This window comes from Oncorhynchus keta, chromosome 30 (assembly GCF_023373465.1).
Source record: "Oncorhynchus keta strain PuntledgeMale-10-30-2019 chromosome 30, Oket_V2, whole genome shotgun sequence".
In the NCBI taxonomy this organism is placed as follows: Eukaryota; Metazoa; Chordata; class Actinopteri; order Salmoniformes; family Salmonidae; genus Oncorhynchus; species Oncorhynchus keta.
Genome location: NC_068450.1, coordinates 21,457,589 through 21,482,744, shown reverse-complemented (window position 1 = coordinate 21,482,744; position 25,156 = coordinate 21,457,589). Strand labels below are relative to the sequence as shown.

At 43.4% G+C, this 25,156-nt stretch overlaps 1 protein-coding gene across 1 annotated transcript in view; it reads left to right on the top strand.

Moving 5' to 3' along the window:
- gpc3 (glypican 3) overlaps positions 1–25,156 on the top strand; it is a 554,502-nt gene that overhangs the window by 7,768 nt on the left and 521,578 nt on the right. Inside the window, exon 2 of the mRNA XM_052486883.1 lies at positions 11,768–11,929. Within this exon, the coding sequence (XP_052342843.1) occupies positions 11,768–11,929 (162 nt within the window). The remainder of the gene's footprint in view (positions 1–11,767; positions 11,930–25,156) is intronic.

Genomic DNA, 25,156 nt, shown 5'->3' with positions numbered 1-25,156 from the left:
GCCTGTTCAGGGGCAGAACGACAGATTTGTACCTTGTCAGCTCGGGGGTTTGAACTCGCAACCTTCCGGTTACTAGTCCAACGCTCTAACCACTAGGCTACGCTGCCGCCCCGTACAGTGCCTACAGAAACTATTCACTCCGCTAGACTTTTTCCAAACTTTGTTGTTACAGCCAGAATTAAAAATGTATTCAATTGAGATGATGTGCCACTGTCCTACACACAATACCCAATAATGTCAAAGTGGAATTATGTTTTTTGAAACTTTTACAAATGATTTAAAAATGAAAACGCTGAAATGTCTTGAGTCAATAAGTATTCAACCCCTTTGTTATGACAATCCTAAATCAATTCAGGAGTCACACAATAAGTTGCATGTGCTCACTCTCTGTGGAATAATAGTGCTAATCATTAATCAAATTCATTAAAAATGAAAAGCTATAATTTCTAGAGTCAATAAGTATTCAACCCCTTTGTTATAGCAAGCTGAAATACATTTGTCATATAGTCATATAATAATTTGAATGGACTCTGTGTCCAACATCATTTTTGAATGACTACCTCATCTCTGTATCCCACTCATACAATTATTTTTAAGGTCCCTCAGTCGAGCAGTGAATTTCAAACACAGATTATACCACAAAGACCAGGGAGGTTTTCTAATGCCTCGCAAAGAAGGCCACCTATTGGTGGATGGGTATAATATAAAAAAGCAGACAGTGAATATCCATTTGAGCATGGTGAAGTTATTAATTACACTTTGGATGGTGTATCAATACACCCAGTCATTATAAAGGGACAGGTATCCTTCCGAACTCAGTTGCCGGAGAGGAAGGAAATTGCTCAGGTATTTCACCATTAGGCCAATAGAGACTTTAAAACAGTTACAGAGTTTAATGGCTGTTTGAGGAGAAAACTGAGGATGGATCAACAACATTGTAGATACTCCACAATACGAACCTAAATGATAGAGTGAAAAGAAAACATGCATCCTGTTTGCAATATGCCTCAAAATAAAATGCAAAAAACATGGCAAAGGAATTAACTTCTGGTCCTGAATACAAAGCATTATGTTTGGAGAAAATCCAACTCGTCACCGAGTACCACCTTAAATATTTTCAAGCATAGTGGTGGCTACATCATGTTATGGGTATGCTTGTCATCGGCAAGGACTAGGGAGTTTTTTAGGATAAAAAGAAACAGAATAGAGCTTAGCAAAGGCAAAATCCTAGAGGAAAACCTGATTCAGTCTGCTTTTCAACAGACACTGGGAGACCAATTCATCTTTCAGCAGGACAATAACCTAAAACACAACACTGGAGTTTCATACCAAGACAACATTGAATGTTCCTGAGTGGAATAGTTACATTTTTGACTTAAATTGTCTTGAAAACTCTATGGTAAGACTTGAAAATGGCTGTCTAACAATGATCAACAACCAACTTGACAGAGCTTAAAGAATGTTTAAAGAATGATGTGCAAATATTGTACAATCCAGGTGTGGAAAGTTCTTAGAGACGTACCCAGAAAGACTCACAGCTGTAATCACTTCCAAAGATGCTTCTACAATGTATTGACTCAGGGGTGTGAATACATTTGTAAGTTAGATGTTTCTGTATTTAATTTTCAATACATTTGCAAATATGTTTTCACTTTGTCATTATTGGGTGTTGTGTGTAGATGGGTTGGAAAAAATCTATTTAATCCATTTTGAATTCAGGCTGTAACAACAAAATGTGGAATAAGTCAAGAGGTATGAATACTTTCGAATGCACTGTATGTAAGAATACTGTTCATGGACTACAGCTCAGCCTTCAACACCAAAGAGCTTTCCAAGCCCATCACTAAGCTCAGGGCCCTGGGCCTGAACGGCACCCTGTGCAACTGGGTCCTGGACGTCCTGACGGGCCGACCCCAGGTGGTGAAGGTAGGCAACAACAGCTCTGCTACGCTGATCCTCAACACGGAGGCTCCACAAGGGTGCGTGCTCAGCCCCCTCCTGTACTCCATGTTCACCCATGACTGCGTGGCCACGCACGTCTCCAAGTCAACGTCAACAAAATGAAGGAGCTGATGGTGAACTTCAGGAGACATCAGAGGGAGCATGCCTCCTGATACAGCAACTGCACCGTCCACAACCGCACAGGGCTCTTCAGAGGGTGGTGCGATCAGCCCAACGCATCACCAGAGGCACACTATCAAAATGAAAAGAGCCTAGTTTTCTTAAAGAGCAACTGAACCAAAAAACAAACCATTTCTGGTTGAAAACTGCCTATTTGGCATTGGTAGTAGTCATAAACATAAATTCTAGTCCTGAAATGTAATAAAAAGTGTAAGTAGGATAACTTTAGTCATAAGGTCAGTATTTTACAAAATGTGAATGTCGCAGATTTAAGGAATCCATGACATCGCCGATTTACAAGGATATTTGAGGGTTGTGCTTGGACAGCTGGCACCACCCATCTAAATGATAGGAGCATATGATAAGGGTGAGCAGGAAAAACAGGTGCATACTATCCAATCATAGCGACAGAATCAACCTACAGCCCGCCAATTTCTTTACAGACGTCAGAACTACCCAATTGAGTCATTAGCACGCAGCGCCTCGAAACTTGTTTGATTGACATGAGACATACAATACATCGTTGCCAATGTTATGCTGAAAGAACGAGACCTGTTCTTAATAAACCGCTTAGGTCTTTTCCAACTCAAAGATCCTCACATTAGTGACCTAACATTAGCAATACACAACTGTCATTCCCTTAGCCAGTCATAGACAATACTGTACGGTGGCTGTGAGGGATAACTCGGTATTCATGGCTTCAGTGGCATTTCTTAATGAGGAGGAGTTCAGCCCCCCCTTAAAAAGTTGAGCCTCTGCTGGCCTTTCTTATAGAGTTTAAGTCGGAAATGTACATACACCTTAGCCAAATACATTTAAACTCAGTTTTTCACAAGACATTTCCTGTCTTAGGTCGGTTAGGATCAACACTTTATTTTAAGAATGTGAAATGTCAGAATAATAGCAGAGAGAATGATTTATTTCAGCTTTTATTTCTTTCATCACATTCCCAGTGGGTCAGAAGTTTACATACACTCAATTTGTATTTGGTAGCATTGCCTTTAAATTGTTTAACTTGGGTCAAACGTTTTGGGTTGCCATCCACAAGCTTCCCACAATAAGTTGGGTGAATTTTGGCCCATTCCTCCTGACAGAGCTGGTGTAACTGAGTCAGGTTTGTAGGCCTCCTTGCTCGCACATGCTTTTTCAGTTCTGCCCACAGATTGAGGTCAGGGCTTTGTGATGGAAAAATTACTTATGTCATGCACAAAGTAGATGTCCTAACCAACTTGCCAAAACTGTAGTTTATTAACAATCGATTTGTGGAGTGGTTGAAAAACTAGTTTTAATGACTATAACCTAAGTGTATGTAAACTTCCGAATTCAACTGTAGATCTGCTTTGTGCACTTTCCCCACCATAGATTCTCTGAGGAGGGCCGAGCACTCCTATATCCAAATTCACAGGGCTGTATTGGAGCGGGTTGAGTGCTTCAAGTTCCTCTGTGTCCACATCACTAATGAATTAACATGGTCCACACACATTAACTCCCACCCAGGAGTATGAAAAGATTTGGCATGGGCCCTCACATCCTCAAAAAGTTATAAAACTGCACCATTGAGAGCATCTTGAATGTCTGCATCACCGCTTGGTATGGCAACTGCTTGGCATCCGACCCCAAGGCGATACAGAGGTTAGTGCGTAGGGCCCAGTACATCACCAGGCGTTGTCCAAAAAAGTCATAGACCTGCCACGTCTCAATTGTCTGAACTTTGACTAGGCAGTTCCAGAACTTACAATGTGTTACTTTTTAGCCATTTTCATGTAGACTTGATTGTGTTTTTTTTTAATCATTGTCTTGCTGCATGACTCAGCTGCACTTCAGCTTCAGCTCACAGATGACATTCTCCTGTAGACTTCTCTGATACAGAGCAGAATTCATGGTTTCCAGGTCCTGAGGCAGGAAAGCATCCCCTAACCATCACATTTTCTTACTGTGGAATGCAGTGTTTGGTTTTCGCCAGGCATAATGGGACCTATTTCATCCAGAAAGTTGACTCAAGTTTACCAAAAAGCACCTGAATGTTTTATAGATTATTATTTATAGACAGATAATTCATAAGTATAACTGTTTTACTGATATGTGGTTGTCCCACCAAGATATCTTAAGATCATTGCGCTAACTGTAAGTCTCTGAAGATAAGAGCGTCTGCTAAATTACTAAAATGTAAATGTAAATTCCTTGGTTTGGGTTGCAAATGGTCTTTGTTTTATTTTATTTATGCATAATGTTCCTGCCTAGTGTTAGTGGCTGGTTGTGCCCTGGAGACAGCTGATGGGATTCCCACAGCTTCCTCTCAGTCTCAACACGAGTAGTTGATATACTCTGAACAAAAATATAAACGCAACATGTAAAGTGTTGGTCCCATATTTCAGTTGAAATGAAAGATCCCAGAAATGTTCCATAAGTACAAAAAGCATATTTCTGTTTGCATCGCTGTCATTGAGAATTTCTCCTTTGCCAAGATTATCGATCCACCTGACAGGTGTGACATATCAAGAAGATGATTGAACAGCATTATCATTTAGAATTTTTTAACCTTTATTTAACTAGGCAAGTCAGTTAAGAACAAATTCTTATTTTCAATGATGGCCTAGGAACAGTGGGTTAACTGCCTGTTCAGGGGCAGAAAAACAGATTTGTACCTTTGTCAGGTCGGGGATTTGAACTTGCAGCCTTCCGGGTTATTAGTCCAACGCTCTAACCACTAGGCTACCCAAGTGCACAATAAAAGGCCACTCTAAAATGTGCCGTTTTGTCACACAACACAATGCCACAGATGTCTGCGTGGGCGTGCAATTGGCATGCCCCCGGAATATAACACATGACTGCAGGAACATCCACCAGAGCTGTTGGCAGATAATTGTAATTTCTCTACCATAAGCCGCCTCCAACATTGTTTTATAGAATTTGGTAGTATGTCCAACAGGCCTCACAACCGCAGACCATGTGTAATCATGTCAGCCCTCCCGAGTGGTGCAGCGGTCTAAGGCACTGCATCGCAGTGCTTGAGGCGTCACTACAGACCCGGGCGCATGCACACTGACACGGTCGCCAGTTGTACTGTGTTTCCTCCAACACGTTGGTGCGGCTGGCTTCCGGGTTAAGCAAGCAGTGTGGCTTGGCAGGATCGTGTTTCGGAGGACTCTTGTCTCTCGACTTTTGCCTCCCCCGTGTTCATACTGGAGTGCAGCAATGGGACAAGTCTGTAACTACCAATTTAATATCATGAAATTGGGGAGAGAAAAAAAGAAATTACATAGAGAACATAGAAATTAATTTAAAAAAGACACCAGCCCAGGACCTCCACATCCGGCTTCTTTACCTGCAGGATCGTCTGAGACCAGCCACCCAGTCAGCTGATAAAACTGTGGATTTGCACAACCGAAGAATTTCTGCACAAACTCTCCGAAAGCGCCCCAGGGAAGCTCATCTGGGTGCTCGTTGTCCTCACCAGGGCCTTGACCTGACTGCAGTTCAACATCGTAACCGACTTCAGTGGGCAAATGCTCACCTTTAATTGCCACTGGCATGCTGGGGAAGTGTGCTCTTCACAGATTAATCCCGGTTTCAACTGTACCGGCCAGATGGCGGTGTGTGGGCAATGTCAGTGTTGTGAACAGAGTTTTATTTTATTTTTACATTGAACTTTTATTTAACTAGGCCACTTTATTTAACCACCCATGGTGGCGGTGGGGTTATGGTATGAGCAGTCATAAGCTTCAAACAATGAACACAACTGCATTTTATTGATTGCAATTTGAATGCACAGAGATACCACAACGAGATCCTGAGGCACATTGTCGTGCCATTCATCCGCCGCCATCACCTCATGTTTCAGCTTGATAATGCACGGCCCCATGTCGCAAGGATCTGTACACAATTCCCGAAAGCTGTTCATTTCCCAGTTCTTCCATGGACTGACATGTACGACAGCGTGTTCCAGTTCCCGCCAATATTCAGCAACTTCGCATAGCCATTGAAGAGGTGTGGGACAACATTCCACAGGCCACCATCAACAGCCTGATCAACTCTATGCGAAGGAGATGTGTCGCGTTGCATGAGGCAAATGGTGGTCACACCAGATACGGACTGGTTTTCTGATCCACGCCCCTACCTTTTTAAAAAGGTATCTGTGACCAACAGATGCATATCTGTATTCCCAGTCATGTGAAATCCATAGATTAGGGCCTAATTCATTTATTTCAATTGACTATATTTCCTTATATGAACAGTAACTCAGTAAAATCTTTGAAATTGTTGCATGTTGCATTTATATTTTGAACATATACTATATCTTAACAACACAGGCCTCTTTCTCTCTCTGTCTATCTCTGTCTCTCTCTCTTGCTTTCTCTGTCTCGCTCTCTTTGTCTTTCTCTGTCTCGCTTTCTCTGTCTCTCGCTCTCTTTGTCTTTCTCTGTCTCGCTTTCTCTGTCTCTCGCTCTTGGTCTTTCTCTGTCTCTCGCTCTTTGTCTTTCTCTGTCTCGCTTTCTCTGTCTCTCGCCTCTGTCTCGCTTTCTCTCTCTCGCTTTCTCTGTAACGCTTTCTCTGTCTCTCGCTCTCTTTGTCTTTCTCTGTCTCTGTCTTTGTCTTTCTCTCTCTCGCTTTCTCTGTCTCTCGCTCTCTTTGTCTTTTTCTGTCTCTCGCTCTTTGTCTTTCTCTGTCTCGCTTTCTCTGTCTCTCGCTCTCTGGCTCGCTTTCTCTCTCGCTTTCGGTCTCTCTGTCTCTCTTTCCCTCCTCTCCCTCCTTGGTCTCCATTAAACTTGCATACTGATAGCTTTCTAATTAGCGAAGCAGCAGAGAAACAGAGGAACATGGTGGTTGTGTTCTGTATGGTCCCAGTCCCCCGACCTGTATGAAGCCTGGCTCTGGGAGCTTGTTAAAGATGAAGTGTACGATTGTGCTGTGTACACAGTCCTCACTGTGGCCCTGCAGCAGCTGTCTTGTTCAGCTTCACTCTCAGCCTCAGACACACAGGGGACCTGCAGGGAGGAGACAATGGGACGGGAGAACAGTCACAGGCCAGCGGACCTGCAGGGAAAAGACAATGGGGCGGGAGGACAGAGGCCAGGGGACCTGTAGGGAGAAGTCAATGGGACGGGAGGAGACAATGGCACTGGAGGATAATGGGACGGGAGGGCAATCACTGAATTAAAACTGTATGCATTGTGGAAACACATTGAGGAACGAGAACAGATTAAATAATGTTGTTAACTTGTAGAATATTTGAACTACAACTGCAGGATATTGATTAAGAGGATTAAATTTGATGAGGGTGTCATTTTGCATTTAACTGGAAGTTGGAGGGCATTATCATGTAACATGTCATATATTACATATTTTTCCTTAATGAAGTGACTATACACAAAGCAAAACATGATAATAGGAGGGCTTTCTGCTTGCATGAAAACAGTCTGTCTGTATGGCCTGAAAACAGTCTGTCTGTATGGCCTGAAAAAACGGTCTGTCTGTATGGCCTGAAAACAGTCTGTCTGTGTGGCGTGAAAACTGTCTGTCTGTATGGCCTTTAAAAAGGTGGAGCTTTTGGCAGCAGTGTAAAAGATTGAGTGAAACACGCTCAGAACAGTGTGTGATGACAAGGAGGAGGAGGACTATAGTAAAGGAGAAGAGGTGGATGTTGCTTCCAAGCGGTCTGTCTTGTCAGAAAGGCTTTATTTAGAATGTGTCATTTTTAGGTTTTAATTTTCCCTGCAGACTACCTTGACTTATTCCCCACTGCTCTCAACTTCTGTAATGAAATACATTTATCATCTGCAAAAAGGCAGATGAAACTGTCTGTTTTGCTGAAGATAATTGCTAAATCCTCTAGTCTCTCTTCCCCCTCCACACGCGCTTACCTCTCCCAGGGTGGTATTGACAGTTTAATCATTTTGTCCCTGCAGTCTGAAATTAACTTGATTTTATCTGTCAGGACTCCTTTGAAGCTATTGATTTAAGATATTAGGCCAGTCAGTGTGCATACTGAAGGTGCTTGTTGACCGATATATGGGAGGAGAGTCATTATATATTTCAGTCTGATGTGGCCCTGGATCCACCTGTGAGTTAGCTAGCTACAGTATGTATGTTTGTAATAAAGATTATTGGTGTCTTTTTTTCAGTAAAATGATTTATTATAAAGTGCCTGTCTCCTCTGGTTTACTGGCCATTCTAGCTCCCTTCCATGTTACCTTAATGTGTTTTGTCTTTTCATTACTGCCTGGGCTCCATCCAATATCGATTTGAGCTCTGAAGATCTATTGTTGAAACAGATCGAGGTGAAAAAAGCATTTCTGTTATACCGTGCAACAATGACCCTTTCCTATGGATTGTGGTATCAACCCCTTTACCTTACATCATGTTCTGCATTGATTTTGTGTCATTTCTCAGAGTAAAACACCTGTCTTCTAGTATGCCCTGCCTCAACCACAGTTTTACCAACCCTGCCTCAACCACAGTTTTACCAACGCTGCCTCAACCACAGTTTTACCAACCCTGCCTCAACCACAGTTCTACCAACCCTGCCTCAACCACAGTTCTACCAACCCTGCCCCAACCACAGTTCTACCAACCCTGCCTCAACCACAGTTTTACCAACCCTGCCTCAACCACAGTTCTACCAACCCTGCCTCCTCAACCACAGTTCTACCAACCCTGCCTCCTCAACCACAGTTCTATCAACCCTGCCTCCTCAACCACAGTTCTACCAACCCTGCCTCCTCAACCACAGTTCTACCAACCCTGCCTCAACCACAGTTCTACCAACCCTGCCTCAACCACAGTTCTACCAACCCTGCCTCAACCACAGTTCTACCAACCCTGTGTCAACCACAGTTCTACCAACCCTTCCCCAACCACAGTTCTACCAACCCTGTCTCAACTACAGTTCTACCAACCCTGTCTCAACCACAGTTCTACCAACCCTGCCTCAACCACAGTTCTACCAACCCTGCCTCAACCACAGTTCTACCAACCTCGTATCAACCACAGTTCTACCAACCTCGTATCAACCACAGTTCTACCAACCTCGTATCAACCACAGTTCTACCAACCCTGTCTCAACCACAGTTCTACCAACCTCGTATCAACCACAGTTCTACCAACCCTGCCTCAACCACAGTTCTACCAACCTCGTATCAACCACAGTCCTACCAACCCTGTCTCAACCACAGTTCTACCAACCTCGTATCAACCACAGTCCTACCAACCCTGCCTCAACCACAGTTCTACCAACCTCGTATCAACCACAGTTCTACCAACCTCGTATCAACCACAGTTCTACCAACCCTGTCTCAACCACAGTTCTACCAACCTCGTATCAACCACAGTTCTACCAACCTCGTATCAACCACAGTTCTACCAACCTCGTATCAACCACAGTTCTACCAACCTCGTATCAACCACAGTTCTACCAACCCTGTCTCAACCACAGTTCTACCAACCCTGCCTCAACCACAGTTCTACCAACCTCGTATCAACCACAGTTCTACCAACCTCATATCAACCACAGTTCTACCAACCTCGTATCAACCACAGTTCTACCAACCCTGTCTCAACCACAGTCCTACCAACCCTGTCTCAACCACAGTTCTACCAACCTCGTATCAACCACAGTCCTACCAACCCTGTCTCAACCACAGTCCTACCAACCTTGTATCAACCACAGTTCTACCAACCTTGTATCAACCACAGTTCCTGATGTTTGTTTATTGTGCTATCAATCGGCCAGTGTTGGGTAGTTCTCTCAGATCTGTTAAACAAGCCCTCACCCTCCTCTGCAGATTACTATTAGTTTTTTCATGGAAGTGAGAGAGGTGTGGTTGTGAATGTGGTTGTGAGTGTAGTTGTGAATATAAATATGATTGTGAATGATTGTGATTCCGAATGTGATTGTGATACTAATTGTGATTCTGAATGTGAATGTGATTGTGATACTGAATGTGATTCTGAATGCGAATGTGATTGTGATACTAATTGTGATTGTGAATGTGATACTAATTGTGATTGTGAATGTGAATGTGATACTAATTGTGATTGTGAATGTGATTGTGATACTAATTGTGATTGTGATTGTGAATGTGATACTAATTGTGATTGTGAATGTGATACTAATTGTGATTGTGATTATGAATGTGAATGTGATTGTGATACTGAATGTGATTCTGAATGCGAATGTGATTGTGATACTAATTGTGATTGTGAATGTGAATGTGATACTAATTGTGATTATGAATGTGAATGTGCGTCATGCCTACTTATTTGTCAGGTCTGCACATTTCTGCTCCACATTACTATACTCTACCTGTAGTGCATTACAATGTGGTGGAGGCTGCGCGACTGATGGTAACCAGCTCATTTTATTTTTGGACAGAGTGGGCTCTCTACTACTTTTGAAGAATAATAAAATATTCGGGTGTGTAAAATGGGTCAACTTTGAGCACCTCTATCTCCTGAATGTTTCGGTGTTCAGGTCCAAAAAGTGAATTTCTAACACTCTACCATGGCCAAACATGTATGGAAGGTTTTGTTCATATCAACCAGTTTTTGCTCATTGGGAGGTGAGTTCTTGATTCCCAGTGTTTATCAGAGCACCCCACACATATTTTGTTTTATATTTCTTTGTAACTTTGATATAGTTAAAGGTAAACTATTCAACAAGGTCAACGGTTGTGTTTGAAGGTAGCCTTGATACAAGTCAGACCATAATCTTTATTTACCTTTTCACATTAAAATCATTTCTTTGGGGCAATTCTTCTTTGACCCGGGCATATGTATACAGAGTCCGTCGAAAACATCCTTGTCACTTCAATTTCTCTTTCAATGACTTACATGTCCACCTTTCAAAAGAACCCTGCAAATCCAATTATGACTTCTATTTCTAAACAACCTTCAGAAGCAGTGGTCATGATGAAAGCTGTTAGCGTATCAACCTACCATTTGTCATGTCTTTGAGTATTTCACACAGGCAGGATGTTCCTGTAAAAGTGATTTGTCTGACCCTCCTCTTTCAGCACTCAGCTTTAGAAGTTTCAAAAGGAAAACAAAAGCTCAGTCTTTCCACACATTCTCATGTTTGTCAGATGACTTATTACATGCAAGTCGAGAGATAGGATGGGTTTCATTTCATCTAATAGTTGGGGAAATCTTCACATTCTTTACTCACTGTGAACAGGAACTACAGCCCTGGTGCAATTATTTGCAAAGAGCAGGGGAAATGGAATTTAATGAATTGTAATTAAAGGGTTCATTTGAATTGAACTTTTGAGTTTCAATGTAAGGTTTCAGGTGCGCTAAAACACATAGTCCTCAGAGGAGGCTGGACTCCAGTTGATGCAAGCTGTTTGCTGCCTGCTCACATGGTAGCTAGACTCAATTCGCAAATGTGATCTCTTGCAAACAAACTGCCCATAGACCTTGCCCATACTGTAGGTACAGATCTAGGATCAGCTTACCCTCACCGAATCGTAACTTTCACTAGTAGTGGGAAACACTCAACTGACCTTAGATCAGCGTGTTTGGGCAACTTATCCACTGTTGCATCCCAAATGCCACCCTATTCTCCTTTGACCCGGGCCTATAGTGCACTGTAAATATAATAGGGTGCCATTTGGGACACACAACGTCTCTCCTGCCTCCTCTTGTCCAGGTGCAGACCTGCAGGTGTGCCAGCCCAAGGGCCTGACTTGCTGTTCCAGGAGGATGGAGGAACGTTACCAGATGACTGCCAGGCAGAATATGGAGTCAGGCCTGCAGACAGTCAGCGCACCGCTCAAACTCCTCATCATCCAGAACGCAGCTGTCTTCCAAGGTGAGAATGTTTCTAATGTGTGTCTTGACTGTTGTCCATCATACACACTTATCCAGAGACATTTACAGGAACAATTAGGATTAAGTGCCTTGCTCAAGAGCACATTCAAAAAATGCACCTAGTCAGCCCAGGGATTCAAACCGGCAACCTTTCAGTTACTGGCCCAACACTCTTAACCGCTATGCTACCTGCCGCCCCAACATCTCATTTGAACTTGGGTGGAGTCATGACGACAATTTAGGAGGATCAGGACAGTAGTTTCCTGTCTCAACTAGGCTATCACCATCTTGTTTTGCCCTTCTTTAAAATGGTTGCTGCTGCTTAATGAAAATGTATTGCATTTACAGTACATGTTTAACTTTTTAAGATACATTTTCAGTTACTGAGAGATACTGTTACTTCTCAGCATGCAGTCTGTTCTGTGGTGAGAGTTTTGACATGCAAGAGAACGTGGACCCACAGGACTATACTTTACAATGGGTAAACTCTTGTAGCAACTAGCATGACACGCCATCATCTTGACATGCCAATTAAAAGTTGATGTTTAATGTGGAGCAAAGGGCTTGGCTGACTTGGTTGTAAGCTACATGCTAACAATGTTAGAGACGGCCACTGTGGTTGACTCCAGTTCCCTAGAAGAAACTCGATGCTAATTGGTTTAGGATAGGACTTGAAAGAACTCCCTAAACAACCCACCGAGTGGAATCAATACTAGAACATGCTGGTCTTGTCCTGTTTTGTTTGATCTCTTTCTCTCTCCCCCCTCTCTGTCTCTTTCTCTCTCCGGTCCTCTCTCTCTCTTTCTCTCTCCTGTCCTCTCTCTCTCTTCCCCCCCTATGTCTCTCCTTCTCTCTCCCCTCCTCTGTCTCTTTCTATCTCCCTCTCCCCTCCTCTCTGTCTCTCTCTCTTTCTTTCTCTATTTCTTTCTTTCTTTCTTTCTTTCTTTCTTTCTTTCTTTCTTTCTTTCTTTCTTTCTTTCTTTCTTTTTCTCTCTCTCTCTCTCTCTCTCTCTCTCTCTCTCTCTCTCTCTTTACAACTCTGTCTCTTTTCTATTGGGAATTGAGTACATGCCTTCTTTGCAATCTTCTGTGCTCCTCTGTCTCTTTTGTTCTTTTGTGCACTCAGATCAAAGGCCTTCCCCCTCTCCATCTCCCATCTTGGAGTAGTATTCTCTCTCTCTCTCCCCCTCTCTTCTCCCTCCTCCTCCCCCCATCACCTGCCTCTCTCTTAACTCAGACTGCATCAGAGGTTTGCCCTTTTGAAGTCAACTTTGCCGAACAATGGTGAAAGTAATGACTCTGTCACAGGTTTTTCGGGGGCTGTTCAAATGACAAGCTGCTTCTGCATCGGGAGTAACAAGGAATATATCTTCTATTCCCTCATACCTGTTGATTAGAAACAGGTATCATCAGGAATCTCCATATAGAGAGTTATTTGTTTAGTCTGTTTCCCTCTATAAACTGTGTTCTGTGATATAAGTATGACCTCTCAAAAACAGTTTGACATTTCATAAGTTTGAGGTCACTTCAAATCAAATAACATTTTATTTTATCACATGCTTCGTAAACAACAGGTGTAGACTAACAGTGAAATGCTTGGTTAACAAAAGGTGTAGACTAACAGTGAAATGCTTGGTAAACAACAGGTGTAGACTAACAGTGAAATGCTTTGTAAACAGTAGGTGTAGACTAACAGTGAAATGCTTTGTAAACAGTAGGTGTAGACTAACAGTGAAATGCTTGGTAAACAAATGACTTAAATGTAAATGTAAATGTAAACAACAGGTGTAGACTAACAGTTAAATGCTTTGTAAACAACAGGTGTAGACTAACAGTGAAATGCTTGGTTAACAAAAGGTGTAGACTAACAGTGAAATGCTTGGTAAACAACAGGTGTAGACTAACAGTGAAATGCTTTGTAAACAGTAGGTGTAGACTAACAGTGAAATGCTTTGTAAACAGTAGGTGTAGACTAACAGTGAAATGCTTGGTAAACAAATGACTTAAATGTAAATGTAAATGTAAACAACAGGTGTAGACTAACAGTTAAATGCTTTGTAAACAACAGGTGTAGACTAACAGTGAAATGCTTTGTAAACAACAGGTGTAGACTAACAGTGAAATTCTTCGTAAACAACAGGTGTAGACTAACAGTGAAATGCTTTGTAAACAGCAGGTGTAGACTAACAGTGAAATGCTTTGTAAACAGCAGGTGTAGACTAACAGTGAAATGCTTGGTAAACAACAGGTGTAAACTAACAGTGAAATGCTTTGTAAACAACAGGTGTAGACTAACAGTGAAATGCTTTGTAAACAGCAGGTGTAGACTAACAGTGAAATGCTTTGTAAACAACAGGTGTAGACTAACAGTGAAATGCTTTGTAAACAACAAGTGTAGACTAACAGTGAAATGCTTTGTAAACAACAGGTGTAGACTAACAGTGAAATGCTTTGTAAACAGCAGGTGTAGACTAACAGTGAAATGCTTTGTAAACAACAGGTGTAGACTAACAGTGAAATGCTTTGTAAACAGCAGGTGTAGACTAACAGTGAAATGCTTTGTAAACAGCAGGTGTAGACTAACAGTGAAATGCTTTGTAAACAACAGGTGTAGACTAACAGTGAAATGCTTTGTAAACAACAGGTGTAGACTAACAGTGAAATGCTTTGTAAACAACAGGTGTAGACTAACAGTGAAATGCTTTGTAAACAACAGGTGTAGACTAACAGTGAAATTCTTCGTAAACAACAGGTGTAGACTAACAGTGAAATGCTTTGTAAACAACAGGTGTAGACTAACAGTGAAATGCTTCGTAAACAACAGGTGTAGACTAACAGTGAAATGCTTTGTAAACAGCAGGTGTAGACTAACAGTGAAATGCTTTGTAAACAGCAGGTGTAGACTAACAGTGAAATGCTTGGTAAACAACAGGTGTAGATTAACAGTGAAATGCTTTGTAAACAACAGGTGTAGACTAACAGTGAAATGCTTTGTAAACAGCAGGTGTAGACTAACAGTGAAATGCTTTGTAAACAACAGGTGTAGACTAACAGTGAAATGCTTTGTAAACAACAAGTGTAGACTAACAGTGAAATGCTTTGTAAACAACAGGTGTAGACTAACAGTGAAATTCTTCGGAAACAACAGGTGTAGACTAACAGTGAAATGCTTTGTAAACAGCAGGTGTAGACTAACAGTGAAATGCTTGGTAAACAACAGGTGTAGACTAACAGTTAAATGCTTGGTAAACAGCAGGTGTAGACTAACAGTGAAATGCTTTGTAAACAACAGGTGTAGACTAACAGTGAAATTTATACTTTCCAACATGTAGAGTTAAAGATAAAGATAATAATAATTTAAATTGTGACACAAGGAATAAATACACATTGAATAACAAATACCAATAACAAGTAAAAATAACATAGCTATATACATGGAGTATCAGGACCTAGTTGATGTGCAGGGGTACGAGGTAATAACATGGCTATATACATGGAGTACCAGGACCTAGTTGATGTGCAGGGGTACGAGGTAATAACATGGCTATATACATGGAGTACCAGGACCTAGTTGATGTGCAGGGGTACGAGGTAATAACATGGCTATATACATGGAGTATCAGGACCTAGTTGATGTGCAGGGGTACGAGGTAATAACATGGCTATATATATGGAGTACCAGGACCTAGTTGATGTGCAGGGGTACGAGGTAATAACATGGCTATATACATGGAGTACCAGGACCTAGTTGATGTGCAGGGGTACGAGGTAATAACATGGCTATATACATGGAGTATCAGGCCCTAGTTGATGTGCAGGGGTACGAGGTAATAACATGGCTATATACATGGAGTACCAGGACCTAGTTGATGTGCAGGGGTACGAGGTAATAACATGGCTATATACATGGAGTATCAGGACCTAGTTGATGTGCAGGGGTACGAGGTAATAACATGGCTATATACACGGAGTATCAGGACCTAGTTGATGTGCAGGGGTACGAGGTAATAACATGGCTATATACACGGAGTACCAGGACCTAGTTGATGTGCAGGGGTACGAGGTAATAACATGGCTATATATATGGAGTACCAGGACCTAGTTGATGTGCAGGGGTACGAGGTAATAACATGGCTATATACATGGAGTACCAGGACCTAGTTGATGTGCAGGGGTACGAGGTAATAACATGGCTATATACATGGAGTACCAGGACCTAGTTGATGTGCAGGGGTACGAGGTAATAACATGGCTATATACATGGAGTATCAGGACCTAGTTGATGTGCAGGGGTACGAGGTAATAACATGCCTATATACATGGAGTACCAGGACCTAGTTGATGTGCAGGGGTACGAGGTAATAACATGGCTATATACACGGAGTACCAGGACCTAGTTGATGTGCAGGGGTACGAGGTAATAACATGGCTATATACATGGAGTACCAGGACCTAGTTGATGTGCAGGGGTACGAGGTAATAACATGGCTATATACATGGAGTATCAGGACCTAGTTGATGTGCAGGGGTACGAGGTAATAACATGGCTATATACATGGAGTATCAGGCCTAGTTGATGTGCAGGGGTACGAGGTAATAACATGGCTATATACATGGAGTACCAGGACCTAGTTGATGTGCAGGGGTACGAGGTAATAACATGGCTATATACATGGAGTACCAGGACCTAGTTGATGTGCAGGGGTACGAGGTAATAACATGGCTATATACATGGAGTACCAGGACCTAGTTGATGTGCAGGGGTACGAGGTAATAACATGGCTATATACACGGAGTACCAGGACCTAGTTGATGTGCAGGGGTACGAGGTAATAACATGGCTATATACATGGAGTACCAGGACCTAGTTGATGTGCAGGGGTACGAGGTAATAACATGGCTATATACATGGAGTATCAGGACCTAGTTGATGTGCAGGGGTACGAGGTAATAACATGGCTATATACATGGAGTATCAGGCCCTAGTTGATGTGCAGGGGTACGAGGTAATAACATGGCTATATACATGGAGTACCAGGACCTAGTTGATGTGCAGGGGTACGAGGTAATAACATGGCTATATACATGGAGTACCAGGACCTAGTTGATGTGCAGGGGTACGAGGTAATAACATGGCTATATACATGGAGTATCAGGACCTAGTTGATGTGCAGGGGTACGAGGTAATAACATGGCTATATACATGGAGTACCAGGACCTAGTTGATGTGCAGGGGTACGAGGTAATAACATGGCTATATACATGGAGTACCAGGACCTAGTTGATGTGCAGGGGTACGAGGTAATAACATGGCTATATACATGGAGTATCAGGACCTAGTTGATGTGCAGGGGTACGAGGTAATAACATGGCTATATACATGGAGTATCAGGACCTAGTTGATGTGCAGGGGTACGAGGTAATAACATGGCTATATACATGGAGTACCAGGACCTAGTTGATGTGCAGGGGTACGAGGTAATAACATGGCTATATACATGGAGTACCAGGACCTAGTTGATGTGCAGGGGTACGAGGTAATAACATGGCTATATACACGGAGTATCAGGACCTAGTTGATGTGCAGGGGTACGAGGTAATAACATGGCTATATACACGGAGTACCAGGACCTAGTTGATGTGCAGGGGTACGAGGTAATAACATGGCTATATACATGGAGTATCAGGACCGAGTTGATGTGCAGGGGTACGAGGTAATTGAGTTAACTATGTACATACTGTATAGGTAGGGGTAAAGTGACTAGGCAAGAGATGGATAATAAACAGTAGCAGCAGTGTATGTGGTGAATATGAAAGTGTGTGTGTGTGTGGTGTCACTTTGCGTGTGTGCTCATGTTATGTGTGTGGGCATGTGTAGCGCGTGTGTGTATGTGTTTGTTGGGGTGTCAGTGTAAGTATGTGTGAGTGTGTGGATAGGGTCCAGTGTATGTGCATAGAGTCAGTGCAAGAGAGTTAGTGTAAAAAAGGGTCAATGCAGGTGGTTGGTGCATCGGTACAGCTTGCCGTGCAGTAGCAGATAGAACAGTCTATGGCTTGTTTTGCTTTGACAATTTTTTGGGTCTTCCTCTGACACACCTGGTATAGCCATGCTGGATGGCAGGGAGCCTGGCCCCCATTCTCCTGCGGGGAAAGAGGCACTGTCATGCCCTCTTCACATCTGTGTGGGTGTGTGTGGAACATGTTTACTTCCTTAGTGATGTGGACACTAAGGTCTCAACCCGTTCCACTACAGCCCCGTCGACATCGATGGGATTGTGCTCGCCCCTCCATTTCCTGTAGTCCACGATCAGCTCCTTTGTGGGAGAGGTTATTGTCTTGGCCAGGTCTCTGACCTCCTCCCTGTAGGCTGCATCATCGTCATCGATGATCAGTCTTATAACTGTTGTTTCGTCAGCTAACTTGATGGTGGTGTTGGAGTCATGCATGGCCACACAGTCGTGGGTGAACAGGGAGTACAAGAGGGGACTAAGCATACACTCTTGAGGGGCCCCCATGTTGATGGTCAGTGTGGCGGATGTGTTGTTGCCTACCCTCACCGCCTGGGGGCAGCCCTTCAGGAAGTCCAGGATCAAGTTGCAGAGGGATGTGTTCAGTCCCAAGGTCCTGAGCTTGGTAATGAGCTTAGATGGGACTATGCTGATCTGATCTGTCGTCAATGGCTATAGATGTGAGTGCTACGGGGCGATAGTCATTTAGGCAGGTTACCTTCGCATTTTTGGGCACAAGGACTATTGTGGTCTGCTTGAAACATGTTGGTATAACAGGGATAGGTTGAAAATGTCAGTGAAGACACTTTCCAGCGCATGTTTTGAGTACGCATCCTGGTATTCCGTTTGGCCCCGCAGCTACGGAGAGCAAGATCACCTAGTCGTCTGGGAACAGCTGGTGCTCTCAAGCATGGTTCAGTGTGGCTTTTGCACCATTCCTTTCTTTTTGGAGAGCAGAATTCCTTCCTCCTTTTTTAAAAGGATTTATTCAGAAAATACAGAAGAAGATGGGGAAGTAGGGCATGAGGAGAGATAGCTAACTGGAAAGGTGGTCTGGGGTATCGAACTCACAACCTTCAGGGCTCTGTGCTTGGAGTTACCACTCAACTACACAACTATGCAACTTTTACCTATTGGCTGTCTGTTAACAGTGCAGGTATTCCAACGAATGTAGACCGTCTTCGGGTACACCTTGGTGTGTTGTCACACATGTTCACACATTTCTTGTGAGATCTCTTTGTGACATCATGCTATGGGGGTCGGATAGCTATTACTTTGAATGAGCAGTGGTATCCCCATTTTCTGGTTCCGAGCCAAAACCTGTGCTTTTATATGATGCTCTGCTGGGCTACAAGTTTGAGGATGAAGTTTGATTTTGTGGAATGAGAACAGCAAAATATTTGCATAATGATAAAGTATGATAGTCAGATGGCAGCATATATTTTGACTTGATGGACCAGCCAAATTCATATTGATTCATCATTACCTCCATCCTCTCACTCTCAATGATTGCCCCTCTCACTGAAAGGCCTGATGTTGTCCAAGTTGTTTAAAATTGACAATCCTTCAGCCTTAGTAGGACAGCGATGCAAATCTTGAACTCTAATCTTTTGAAAATGAAAAGCTGATGCAGGCATGCTGAGAATTTAATTTCCTCAATTATGAAATATGATATTTCTGATGAACTTGTTATTATAATCAGCTGCTGCAAAGCCTTTGCCGAGCCTGAGGTTGATTATATATTTTCATATTTTTTTAATACCGGTGAAGTGTCTTGGGTGATTATTATTGTAGTAGCCTACCTTATGGAGTGAAAAGTGCCTCAGAGAGAAGGAGAGTTGTCAACTCGGTCAGCCGCACTAAAAAGCTAATCAGTGGAGGAGTTTGGTTTTTGCCATTTCCTTCAAAGTGACTGACATCTCCAGTTACTGCAGTAATGTGTGCTTTAGAGCAGTTTCAGTGATGGGTAAAGGTCGGAGGAGGAGGAGGAGGAGGCGGAGGCGGAGGCGGAGGAGGCGGAGGCACAATAGCCTCACTTTGAACCAACCATTAGGGAGGGAATGTTGGGGACACAATTTGTCTTCAAAAAGAGACGAGAGAGCAGAACAGATTATTTTGTTTACAGTGTGTTCAATTAAATGTGGTGTGACTGATGCATTTTAAATGAGTAATTCTACCCTACTGTAGGTACAGTATTTGTGTGAAGAAGCAAAACAGTATCCGACTGGAGATGTGACAGACGGGACTTGGGCCTACATTCAGTCAGTTCAGTCTTAACCCGCAATAACATTTACGCAATACCGTCGGGGTTAGGGTTAGGGTGATTCACATTTTTGTAATAAAAAAAAAAACTTCACATTTTCAAACAGTCCATTAATATTTTACAACGGGGCTATACATTTGGGTGAGTTTTTTTTTCTCACCTGAGTAGCCTATTTTCACTGCCAAAAATAAAATGAAACCATCTAGTATTCAGCGAAATAACAACACAATGTCAAATACAGGTAGCCTCATCAAATAATTAACATCCAATCACATTAACCGCTACTCTCTCACAGGAATTCCACTAACGGTCCGTATGTAGCTGCTGCTCATTCCGTTTGCTCAAAAAATTGATAAATGGTTATTAAAAAGTAAGGCCAGTGTCCATAGAGACACATACCAGCTCTACTGGTAGTACTGCTATTACCAGCAGTACTACACTTGCACCTGTCGACGACACAAGTTGTTCTGCTTCCACGAGCACATCCAATAATAATAATTCAATAATTCTACATTTGTTGTTAGCCCAGCTAACATGGACACTGACAGTTGTGAATCTGATGCAGCCGAAGAGCTACTGCCCCCCTTACCCGGGAAAGCACCGAACAACAGACAGGGACGTTGGACCATCGAAGAGGGGCAAATATTATGAGAATTACATTGATTTGGTGTTCACTTATATTGGGAGTAGTGCCTTTCCTCAGGCACAGTGTGTTATATGTGCAAAAGTACTATCTCACTACTCGATGAAACCTTCACAATTGCGCAGACATTTAGAAACAAAACATGACAATTAGAAAAATAAGCCAGAGGAGTTTTTTGAGCGAGAATTAAGATGACTTTCGAGTAGTAAGACATGTATAAAAGCAACATATACCATGAATAAGAAGGGGCCAGAAGTGTCTTATATGGTGATGTCATGACATTGCCCTGTTGGTGAGGTTTATGAGCCCCATGAATACCTTTCCACCCTTTCTCTCTCTACTCTAAGATTTGACTCTTGGAAAGCCCTCTGTTAACATAGAGAGAGTCTGGTAACATCAAAAGGTTGGGAACGGAACCAACCAGTTGGATTGGTACTTAAAGAATATTATGTCAGATCAGTTGACGTCTGAGACATTATTACTGACGATAGGACGACATAAACTGTATCTTGGAAAGTCTACACATTCTAGTTGGAAAGTCTACACATTCTATCAGATTCACATGGAATTGTTGTGCAATTTAAATGTTTAAATATGAAACTATTTGTGAAAAGATGAAATGTAATCTTTCCTTCTAAATGAGAGAATTGTTTTCATTGTTCATAGTTGTTTTATTTATTTTACTAGAGTATCTTGCCATGGCAAATCGCGCTGTTAAGACACTGATACCCTTTGCAACCACGTACCTACAGTATGTGAGAGTGGATTCTCGGCCCTCACTAGCATGAAAACTAAATACAGGCACATACTGTGTGTGGAAAATGATTTAAGACTGAGACTCTCTCCAATACAACCTAACATTGCAGAGTTATGTGCATCCTTTCAAGCATACCCTTCTCATTAACCTGTGGTGAGTATTTCACAATTTCCGATGAACAAATAATGTTTTATATGAAAGATGGTTAAATATTGATTATTATTATATTATTATTTGTTCCCTGGTCCTATAAGAGCTCTTTGTCACTTCGCACGAGTCGGTTTGTGACAAAAACTCACACTCATTCTTATTTTTAATAAATGTATCGTATAGTGTGTGTGTGGCTGGCTTACAATGATGGCAAAACACAACATTTGAGAGTGCACTGACCCTGGTGCTAGAGGGTTATGCAGCTGGAGGTTGAATGTTTGAAGGGGTACGAGACTATAAAAAGTTTGGGAACCACTGACCTAGAGGACATTGCCATAGGTAGAAATCCCTTGGAGCTGTGTTATACAAGCTCAAACCGTGGAATGTATTGTAATCTACACCGCTACTAGGTTAGTATCAATACTTATTCTAACGATTTTCAATTTGACTGTCATTATTTCTATATAGCCTTTCTTGTTCTAAACTTCTAACGTGGGTGGGATGTAGGGATGGGTGTGGTTTTGTGACGATGATCACAAGAGGAGCAACCATTCACCGATTTGACAGCTTCAACGCAGTTACACCTCCGACATTGCCCAAACAAAATGAATGATATGCCTTGAAGTTGTTGGTTATTTTGGGTTAATGCTGAACTGATTGAACCTAGGCATTGGAGTATTCTTTACATCCCAGCATATGGGGAGAAGGCAAAACAACACACTCACAAATGAGCTTCTCTCGGCTGGCTCCACTACACAGACCCTGGAGGGCAGGGATCACAAACCACATTACTGTCTCTACAGTGTCATCACACACCATTACTCCACTGCACTCCAGTGAGAAACCGGCACCCTGAAAGAGCCAGAGGAACCATCGGGGTTCACCAGGGGGAGTCACTTAGAAGTCCAAAGTGAACCTCCAGTTAATAAACATGAGAGAATTGGAGAGCAGTCTTGGTTAGTGGGTACATGAACGAGGGTTAAGGAGCCTTGATTGCTCAGACTCCCAGAGACTTGGGTGATAAAAGTGGATAGCAGTATCTGGCTACATGCAGAATAAACATGTGGACAATGAGGGAGGGAGAGAAAGTCTGTGATGTCAATTCCTCTGCCTGTAAGGAAAGTGGGACAGCTAGCACCCCTGGAACGACTGGCTGGGTCCAGGGAAAGCAGGCGCAGTGGGGAGGTACACAAACTGCTCTGACTGTGGTTGCCTCCCAAATGGCACCCTATTCCCTTTGTAGTGCACTACTTTTGAGCAGAGCCCTATGGGTCCTGTCCACAAGTAGTGCACTATAGGGAATAGTGTGCCATTTGGGAAGCAGACTCACAGGAAGCATGAGGCGGTGTGAGCTGGGCTATCCGTACGTGGTACTGCGAAGTAGTGAAGCTATATGCTCATCTCGGAAAAACTCTCTCTGAAAACCTCTCTTTGAAAACAACTCACAGGGGAAAAGGAGCACTGGAAATGATAGGGAGTTGGGAGCTAGCTTGAAAGGACATTCAAACATCAACACATCGGACAACCTGGGGTGTTCAGCTTCACTGCTACACCACAGAATATGTCTGATGAGGCCCTTATTGCAACTGTCACAATGAAGAGAGCTAGGATACCCAATGACAAGAGCTAGGAGACCCAATGACAAGAGCTAGGAGACCCAATGACAAGAGCTAGGAGACCCAATGACAAGAGCTAGGAGACTCAATGACAAGAGCTAGGAGACCCAATGACAAGAGCTAAGAGACCCAATGACAAGAGCTAGGAGACCCAATAACAAGAGCTAGGAGACCCAATGACAAGAGCTAGGAGACCCAATGACAAGAGCTAGGAGACCCAATGAAGAGAGCTAGGATACCCAATGACAAGAGCTAGGAGACCCAATGAAGAGAGTTAGGATACCCAAATGACAAGAGCTAGGAGACCCAATGACAAGAGCTAGGAGAGCCAATGAAGAGAGCTAGGAGACCAACTGAAGAGAGCTAGTAGACCCAACCGAACGCATAAAAAATGTGAACAGCAGAAAAAAACCTGGAATAAATCTCTTTCCTGTCCTTGAGTTTTCCCGCACCTCATTGCTCCTAGCGGGGCCATCAAATTAGCATCTCATTAGCACCTGAAAAAAGTTGTATCGACTTTTCCTCCTCTCTTAGAGATGGGTTTTAATTACTCTTAAGTGTATTAGGAATTAGAATTGCGGACCCCCGTGGCCACTGGCAGAGGTGGGGGTTGACCTTGGGAACAAGCGCTGCCCTCATTTGTCTCCGATATTGCTGAATGGACTGGAGGAGGCTGGATGATCCAGGGTCTCTCAGGGCAGATCTGCACTTCCCTCCAACAGAAGAGCTACCTCTCCCTCCAACAGAAGGGCTGCCTCTCCCTCCAACAGAAGGGCTGCCTCTCCCTCCAACAGAAGAGCTACCTCTCCCTCCAACAGACGAGATACCTCTCCCTCCAACAGAAGAGCTACCTCTCCCTCCAACAGAAGAGCTGCCTCTCCCTCCAACAGAAGAGCTGCCTCTCCCTCCAACAGAAGAGCTGCCTCTCCCTCCAACAGAAGGGCTGCCTCTCCCTCCAACAGAAGAGCTACCTCTCCCTCCAACAGACGAGATACCTCTCCCTCCAACAGAAGAGCTACCTCTCCCTCCAACAGAAGAGCTGCCTCTCCCTCCAACAGAAGAGCTGCCTCTCCCTCCAACAGAAGAGCTGCCTCTCCCTCCAACAGAAGAGCTGCCTCTCCCTCCAACAGAAGAGCTGCCTCTCCCTCCAACAGAAGAGCTGCCTCTCCCTCCAACAGAAGAGCTGCCTCTCCCTCAAACAGCCTCTCCCTCCAACAGAAGAGCTGTCTCTCCCTACAACAGCCTCTCCCTCCAACAGAAGAGCTGTCTCTCCCTCCAACAGAAGAGCTGCCTCTCCCTCCAACAGCCTCTCCCTCCAACAGAAGAGCTGCCTCTCCCTCCAACGGCGTCTCCCTCCAACAGAAGAGCTGCATCGCCCTCCAACAGAAGAGCTGCCTCGCCCTCCAACAGAAGAGCTGCCTCGCCCTCCAACAGAAGAGCTGCCTCTCCCTCCAACAGAAGAGCTGCCTCTCCCTCCAACAGCCTCTCTCAGGGCAGAGCTGCCTCTCCTTTCAACAGAAGAGCTGCCTCTCCATCCAACAGAAGAGCTGTCTCTCCCTCCAACAGAAGAGCTGCCTCTCCCTCCAACAGCCTCTCCCAGGGCAGAGCTTCCTCTCCCTCCAACAGAAGAGTTGCCTCGCCCTCCAACAGAAGAGCTGCCTCTCCCTCCAACAGAAGAGTTGCCTCTACCTCCAACAGCCTCTCCCTCCAACAGCCTCTCTCAGGGCAGAGCTGCCTCTCCCTCCAACAGCCTCTCCCTCCAACAGAAGAGCTGTCTCTCCCTCCAACAGA